Source organism: Halyomorpha halys, unplaced genomic scaffold (genome assembly GCF_000696795.3).
Source record: "Halyomorpha halys isolate HHAL.00 unplaced genomic scaffold, Hhal_1.1 Scaffold761.1, whole genome shotgun sequence".
Lineage (NCBI taxonomy): Eukaryota > Metazoa > Arthropoda > Insecta > Hemiptera > Pentatomidae > Halyomorpha > Halyomorpha halys.
Window position 1 is genome coordinate 487,017 of NW_027113122.1, and position 9,334 is coordinate 496,350.

The following is a 9,334-nucleotide window of genomic DNA, read 5'->3' on the forward strand; positions in this document are numbered from 1 at the left end:
GAGTCGTTTACGGTACTACAAACTGCACAAACTGGAACTTCGTAAACAGATTAGAACCAGAGATATAAAATAAAGCGTTTAAAAAAAAAAAAAAAATTGTATTCCAAACTGTTCTTATTAAGGCATAAAATCTAAAATATATTGATATGGTGGGGATATTGGAAATTCAGCTTTTCCAACAGTTGTGGTTTCGTCGAATTTGGACAATATTACCAGAAATTTTGAATTTATTTCGTGACATTGGTAGAAAAAAAGTCATGCTCAGAAATTTTGAATTTTCGATTTATTTGAAAATTCGAATTTAAGGGTTGCAGAAGACGGTATGAACGAATTTAGCTTGATTTTTCGTAAAAAAAACTTATTTTTTATACTCTTAAACTCATTTAATACGATCAATTATCTTTTGTATTTATTTTAAAAAATAAATAAATGGAATATTATATAAAAAACATTAAATATAAGTAGAGCAAAGACGGTATACGATAATACCAAAAATATGTAATTTTTTTTATAGGGTCCTAGGGGCAATGGCAAGAACACTCGGTTCGTGCTTAGTAATTTTCGATCTGATATCACTTAAAAAAGTTTAATTGAAATCGGTCATCCTACGTACACAGTATCCCCATGTTAGATATCTGTACTCTCTCTTACATATTGCTTATTAACATAAAAAGTTTTCTGTAATCTGTAGAGATGAACCAGATAATTCGAAATAAATTTTCTTGATTGATATCATTGCATGAGGTAGTTACAATAATAATTTCTTAACTGCCTACATTACTATTGAAAACTTCTAAAATAAAGCCTTGAGTCACTCAAATCGCATTAAATAAATAAAAATCCCGTTTCACCAATCTACTAGGCGTCTTTAGGGTGAGGTATATAGAATTTTTCAGGAAATGCTAAAATATGCACAATTCCGGAAATTGTTTTGGAAACAATTATTATTGGATCAGTAATTTTTAAACTAAATCAAAAATAAGTCTGTTAAATTTTTTGTACGTTTCCAAATACCAAGTTCTAGTAAATGTTGAATAAATTATATTTATTCCATATTGTTAGGGAAATTTAAAAAAAAAGTCAATAAACCCTAAAAAGATCTCATGATAATTAAACCCCTTAATTATTAAACATTAATATCAAGGAATTAAATGAGAAAAAAAAATAAATCAGTCACTCTTCAGTTTGACCCACTGATTCTATAATACATATTGAAATAAAGATATTTTTTATTATGATTTATTTTCAGTGCGGAATATTATAAGAAATAATTTAAGTTATTTAAAAACAACTAGTCATGATTCAACAAATAAAAAAAATTCTAAGAAAAGTTTATCAGCTCTTCAACACACGTCAACAACTTTACCGGTGACTTGCGTCACAAACTTTATATACGACACAAAAGTTTTCATACAAAGTCATAGTTTTAAATTATTATTAGAATAACGTGAAATAAGTGAGACAACTGACTTCTTAGTCAATTTTACAACAATTTCATAGACCTTATTAACAGACAGATTTTTGTTTGTGGATTTGGATTCCTTATTCAATTTTTTTATTTTCAAACACTGTTTCTTGGAGTTTACATCAACTTAAATTAATCTGAACTGCAGTAATAAATATTTGCCTTATAAAATTGTAAATCCATCATTTTAAGCAGAAAGAAAGGTTTTTTGAATGCTGCAAAAATTCGTACCCCAACTCAGTAAACCAGTCAGTCCAAATTGTTTCAATATACTACTCGTATCATAGACTTGTGTGGGAATTTTCTATATTTTTTCTTGTGTAGAAAACAAAAATATATTGTTGATTGTATTGAATGAATTTAAATTAACCAGATAATAGATTTTTGCTTAGGCAGAACTTAAAATGGATATTTTATGCTTAGGGAATGCATAAAAGGTGATAAATATAATTAATTTTCTTTATTTGAAATAATTATTTATCTCTCATTGTTAGTAGAAGTTTAAAAAAATATAAATGTAAACAATGAAAGAACTGATTAATAATTCAAGGAGAAAAAAGAAAATATATTTTTGCAGGTTGAAAACCTATTTAACTTTTTTTTTTTTTTTTTTTTTTTTTATCGATTTGCTCTACAGACCGTGTTGATTAAATTCAAATTAAATTTTACATAAATTAATTTTTTTTTAAACAGTAGGACAACTAATATACACTTTTTTTTTTTTAAATCCCCCCATAAACTCAAAATATTGTGTTTATAGTATTTTCACATTATTTATTATTATTATTTTTTTTAATGTATTACTGCAACATATATCATTTACTTTCAAAATGTATTTAGTTTTATTTACTCCAAAATGTGTAGAATATTCTGATAAATAGTGAGAAATTAAAATAAATATGTACCGCCAGAACCCATGAAGGTTCAGAGGTGCAGTACTTTGAAAGAAAGTATGCTTCAAGACCAACAGTTATGCAAGGGAATAATTTTGTCGCAATTACGATCAACCACCAGATTTTTCCTCAATTAGGGGTATCCACTTTATGGGGCTGGCTGGCGACTTTAGGATGGCCCCCGGAAAGCTCCTGGAACCACAAGGTTGACTCATGGCTATAGTAATAGAAAAAAGCCACGCCAATCCCCTTAATATGTACAATGAAGTGATTTGGTCACAATTACGCTCGACCCTTAGATTTTTCTTCAACTAAGGGTACCCACTTTTAAGGCTGGGTAGACCCACGAGGGCTTCCGAATCCACAGGGTTGACTAAATAATTATCTGTCGGAGTCAGATTCGAACCTGGATACTTCGATTCAGTAGCACAGTGATATGTATAATATATTAGGCCAACTAATAATGTATGCATGTATATTTTTATATACATATTATTTTTCAAAACGTTTAATTAGGTACGAATCGGTAACCATTATTCTGAGAAATTCCAGGTTTGGTTAGGTTTAAAACAAGGTGATTCTTTATCACCTATCTTATTTAATCCAGACCTGGAATACGTCATTAAAACTGTGACTCATACCGATAAGGGTTTAACTTTGGTTGGTAAAATACCGGTGCTTGGGTATGCTGATGATTTGGTATTACTATAGAAACTATAGAACTAAATACAACCACGTTAATAAACTCCAGTAAGGAAATAGGTCTTGAAATAAATACGGATAAAATACTGAACCAGCGGGTAAAAGTCCGAGGAATAGACCGAAACGTAGATGGGAGGATTGCGTTAAAACTGATTTAGTGGAATTGGGTTTGGTGGGGCATCACTGGATGGATGTATGAAGAGAGCGTTTGGTGGTATCGGCATCGAACCTCCGGGTTCGTTAGGCCTTCATTATTAGTATTATTTTTCAAAAAGTATATTGAGAATTGAGGTGCTGATTTCGTTAGAGATAACATATAAATGTTTCAGTTTTTATTTAAAGTAATTATTGTCCAATTAATAATTACTACCACATATTAGTTGGAACCATTTCCTTATAGCATACATATAATTATGATATATGTTCCAACATATTCTATATGTATAAAATAACCATATTTTCTCAGTAATTGAAGGTGGAGCGATGCCACCAATATTCAACTGATTTGCAGAGAATTACAATGCCTATTTATTTTACAGATGGGGTCTGAAGGGTTTGTCTTGCATTACCATACGGGCAGGCAACAATAGCAGGTATCGTTGATGCAATACGCTGTTACACGATAAAATCGAGAATGTTTGTTAAACAAAAGCAAAGCCTTCCACTGCCTCATGAATAGTCTGCTTCTATGAAACACAAATTAAACAAACGCTTGGTTAAATAAGATATTTTCTTTGTCGGGAAATTTAATTAGTTTATCTTTATAACTTGTTTATGTCTATTTATTTTCTAGATTAAATAACTAAATTTACATTAAATATTAAATTTTATTTTAAGATCAGACTAACTAGTAAACCACAGCATAGTCAGTCAGAATCATAGTGATTTATAAGCCAAACTAAATAATTTAAATCGGGAAAACTGGTATTGAAGGATCAGTGCGAGTGACGCTTACATTCAAATGAGGTATCGAACATTAATAACCTTGTTTAATGTCTCTTTCGATTCATAATAAACAGAAAGTTTGTTTGGCCATTATATAAGTGTTTTCCTGCAAGGAAAAAGTGAAACGATATGAAGGGAGCCCTAGTAGTCTCTCTCCACTTTAAAGTTTTAATAATTGGATTTAAAAATATTCTTGGCAATCCATCAGTCGGATCAGTCTGAACGTCCATCTTTGGTTTGTCATTCAGACCGTATAGGTTCTCTTTAATGCTTACTGGACTTCCAGTTTTAGGAATTTATTAATTATTTTCGAATTTTTAGTTGGTTATTCAATTTAATGTGATTATTATAGAAAAAGGAAGAATATTCTGAAATAAATAAACTAAAATCTTCTACACGTTTTTCATTTGCTCATACGTATAAATGTTGCAATCCTAATTAAAGTAAAAGTAAAATAAAACATTTAATGAATTTGTACCAATAGAAATTTTCCTTAAAAAAAAAAAAAAAAATTGAAAAGGAAAAACAAGTTTATTATTATAATAGTTGTTAATCAAACAGTATACAGGACTTTTTGATTGAACTTTGTGATTATTAACTAATAATATTAATTATTTTAAGTCAATTAGTAAATGTCCTTACTTGGAGACCAATTAATTAAGAAAAAGCTTATTTGGCAAAGCACCTCAAGTTTTTCAACACAGTCAATCGGAAAGACATTCATCACTCAAACCCCAGACTGACGTGAATGATGCGAAGTATCATGAAGTATCACGAAGACCCTTACACTATCATTCTGACTGACGCTTACTAGTAATTGGGATATCCAACAGTTAGGATCTTGAGCAATGTCTTTTTCGATTTATGACAGAAGGAACGCTAGATTGGACAATATTTTGTTCTTTACCTGCAAGAATAAAATTAAACGAATGGCGTGAAGGAAGCTCATGGCAGTCTCCCCACCACTTTCAAGTATTAATGACCAGATTTCAAAATTTTCTTATAAACATTACTGATAAACGATCAATCTGAACGTCCATATTTGGTTTTACTCTCTTCCGATTGACCTGGTTGGAATCCCTTAAAAGCCTTACTTTTTCATACATAAATCGAAATCTGTGAGGCCTACCAATTGAGATTTAAGTAATAGAAACATTATATGAGATAGTAGGATATTTCAAATTAAATCAAAAACAGCCAATTGTATCGGGAATTACAAATGGAGACAACAGAGGATTACATCAAAAAACAAGGTTCATTATGTTCCACTCCCAGTGACCGACAGTTAAAGGAGTAGTAACCTACAACTTGGGAAACCCAACCACAACTTGAAGACTGAAGCCCTGGATGCTGCAGGACATCCTGTTATAAGTTCTACACTTATCAGTTCTATCATTGTCACTCTAAAATTTAATTTTTTTTCTCTCTTCATCTTTTTCTTAAATTAACTTCCTTTCCTTTTTTATTTACATTTGAATTCAATTATTTATTTTGTTAAATCCATAAATGTTATTTTTTTGTGATTAACTTTATTTTTATCTTTTATTAAGAATTATTATTTTAATCTATTTATTTTATTTTTTTTATAACGTTGTATATAGTTAGGGTGTCTTTTGTATGAGACTATACCTCCTCCCCACCCCCATAAGAAATTAAAAAAAAAAAAAAAGTACCTCTTACATTAACGATGTAAGGTCCAGGCCGATCTGGTATTAAATTAAAAAAAATTAAATCAGGATTCGTAAAAATATTGGTCTGTTCCTGGTATTATGAGACAAAATTTTGTCATAATTCGTTTGTATAAGGATTTTTATACTAGTCTATTCTAATGTCGAAATTTACATCATATTTGACTACATTATTATTTATGAAGAGGATACAAAAAATAAATTAATTCCGAATGAAATCCTATTGTTATATGTTTCCCTGTTCCAATCCCTATCCCTGTTCCAAGTTCCACTAATTGTTAAATACTACCTGATGCTTTGCTATTGCTCGATTATTGTATGTACAATGTATAGATAGATTGGATGAGTGCAAGTAAACGTTTGATATTGATTTAGTCAGAATTAAACATTTAAAAACATTTTTTTTATTTTTATGTTTTCTTGTCTTATGTCTACATTGAATCCACATATGCAGATTGATTTTTGGGGCCGTTCAGAACTCTACAAAGTTTAAATGTATAAGGTTTCATAACAATCGAAAAAAATATATATTTTTGCTTAAAACTTTCTTTCGCTAAACGTCTTCGATTTTTTTTTTTAAATCATAAACAAATAACTTTACGACAACTCAATCCATCCCCATAAAATGTGGAGTCTTTTAGCGCACTACAAACTGCACGTACAAAACTGGACCTACGTAAACAAATTAGAACTGAAGTTATTAAAAAAAAACATTTGAAAAGTATTTCTGTATAGGAAGCGTCAATTTCGCCCTTGTAAGATAATGGAGTCTAAAATGGGTTGGAAAAATAGAAATTCAGCTACGGTTGTAGTAATGAATGTTTCTAAATGCATAACATTAAAAACAATGGACATCAAGAAAAAAAATTCCGTCCAATTAGCCAATTATGAACTTATACTTATTCAATCTCTTTGAATGGTCATTTTTAGGAGATTTAAAAGACGCTAAAAACAAATCTGACTTACGTTTTCTTAAAAAAAAAAATTACAAAATTTACTACCTCTTTTGGTTTTTTTCCTATATTAAAACTGAATTAACGCATTCAGAAATATTGTTTTTTATTATTTTTTACTAATTTATAGTAATTTAATGAGAAGCTGGCGAAAAAGACAATTTACTATTTCTCAAATGAGCTTCTAGTACGAGTATGATCGGGGATAGTTTTCAAGTTGAACTAAAAAGTTAACAAAATTGTCCGATTTCTTTTGTTTTGTTTTTGTAGAGAATTTAATCATCATTCAGGTAACAGCTGTTAGACAGACCAAGTTAAATTTTTAATTTATATAGATTGAGAGAACAGGTGGTCTCGAAAATTCCCTCTATCTTTGCTAATACCTGTCTAATTTTAGGTCCTTTTTCAGGTGAATTTATTTCCTGTCGTATTACTTTATATACAGGATATGAAAAAATGTATACGTTTTGAGTGTTTAAGTTTAATTTTGATAATGACATTTTTCTACTGGATTAAACGAGGATTTCAATAGCTAAGAACATTCCGAGGACGACATCGAGTATTTTGAAAAACAAAACATGTAAATCAGTTAAGAACTATTGGATATTTTAGATAAGTAACTAACTAACATTACATTTTATTTATATTTATATAGATAAGGCTATAATTACCGAAGTAAATATGCCAATATCATAAAATTGAAGAATTGTTTATTTATTTCATTTTTTATTGAACCTAAAAAGATACCAATCACTTGGAATATGTGTAGCTGTAATTTATAGTCATGTATTTAAAGATTTTTTAAACTTATAAAAAAAAATGTTTATGCTCTGATTTAATACAACTTACATAAGATAAGATGGTTTACTTTATTTTAAGACTGTCACCATTATGACCCTATTATCACTGATTATGCTATGTGTGACAACGGAGATAAGTTTTGATTTATGAAGTGAATTTGTCTCGCAAAATATACACGAAAAAAAAATACAGACAGGTAATGTTTCTTACACAAGCCTAGCGTCCTCTGTCGCTGAAGAGAATACGAAGATGTGCAGGAAAGCGCCCGATAGGACATAGAACAGGTACATGGCAGTAGTAGTAGCTGTCACCATAAACTGCTTTGGAACTCACAGTAAATGACTGAATCATGAGTGAAGGACGAAAGGCCCGCCAATTGCCCCACTCTACTCAGCCGGCTTTCAATGGACAATCATAAAAAATAAATTATGAACCTGAGAAGCGATTTTCAACATAATTGTATTCTTATGTTTAGTATTTCTCAAAAATAACTTGTCTAATTTGTATTCATATTGCGAAAAAATGTAAATAAAACAATCGTGCAATGACGATATTTGAAGTACTATTCCTTGAGAGTTTTAAGCGATTTTATTTATTTATATATTTGTTGAATTGAAAAAATACATAAAAAATTTAATGTAGTTTTAATCTTAAAATACCATTTTATAATTTCGGAGCAAAATACTCCTTATTCTGAATCAGTTTTATTTATTTAGTTATATTGATTTCCTAACCAACAACAGTTTTGTTGCATGTTTTCCGAAACACATAGAATTTTACACTGTATTGGTGGAGGATCAGTGTATATTTTATATCCGTTTGTATCCGGTTTTCGTAGGTTTGGAATGTGTGGTAAATATATAATTTTCAGTTGGCATGATAGACCTATATTTGGCCGAGTTCTGTGGTCTCGCAGAACCACATGCACGATTCACAATGGTGTTCGGAGTAAGCTCATCAGTCGCCTACAACAAACCCGGGAGGGGGACATCCCACATAGGTTTGTATAAGAGGTCACCCATTTTAGCTGGTCACACGACCAAGTGCTGACCACGCTCGACATTTCTTCACTTGGTTATCTATTTCGTGCCACGCGGTTACTTATATCTCTCCCCTCCCTCATATATATTTTCTTGAGGTTACTCAATAATAAAAAGCTATATTGTGGATTTTTCGTAAATTATGAATTTACTGATTATTATATTTTTATATAGTGATAATTTCTTTTTGATTTTTTTAGAAATTGTTTTTTTCACTTTAGGGCATAACTATAAGAACAATAAACTCACGGAACCTCGCCAGAATATAGAATATAGTTTTCTTGTTGACAGAATCTATATATATATATATATATATATATATTCTTAACACTCAAAAAAATATTATAAGTCTATATAAATCCTTCTACACCAGTGCTCCACCCCTTTGGATCAAACAAGATGAAATTTAGAACTTAAGATTGGTTTCGAGGCAGAATATAAAGGAGAGTGAATTCCAGTTAAAATTTCACTACGTTCAAATATTTTTTCGCGTTTATATATAAAGTTTAAGTTGTATGTAAATATGTTTTATTTAAATAAAAAGAATTATAAAATGTTAATAAAAATCTCTAAATTAAAAAAAAAATATTATCAGTATATATAAATCCTTCTACATCAGTGCTCCACCCCTTTGGATCAAACGAGATGAAATATAGAATGTAAGATTGGTTTCTAGGCAGGACATAAAGGAGAGGGAGTTACAGTAAAAACTTCATCATGTTCAAATACTTTTTCGCGTTTATGTATTGATATGTATGAGAGGCACCAGCTGGAGTTTTTTAACTTAAAATAATTTTTTTTGTCGGCATGTCAAAAGATACCGCCGGACCTAGGCAAAAACCCGTCG

The 9,334-nt window shown here is 30.0% G+C and overlaps 1 protein-coding gene across 5 annotated transcripts in view; it reads right to left on the reverse strand.

Moving 5' to 3' along the window:
* The window catches only part of LOC106685973 (phosphatidylinositol 4,5-bisphosphate 5-phosphatase A), a 98,156-nt gene that overhangs the window by 25,848 nt on the left and 62,974 nt on the right, over positions 1-9,334 (reverse strand). The window contains exon 1 of one of the 5 annotated variants that reach the window (XM_014429026.2): positions 7,658-7,774. The exons of the other annotated variants lie outside the window; for them this stretch is intronic. Coding sequence (XP_014284512.1) covers positions 7,658-7,761 — 104 coding nt within the window. The 5' untranslated portion in view covers positions 7,762-7,774. Of the gene's footprint in view, positions 1-7,657; positions 7,775-9,334 lie in introns of those variants that run through there. 5 annotated transcript variants of the gene reach the window in all.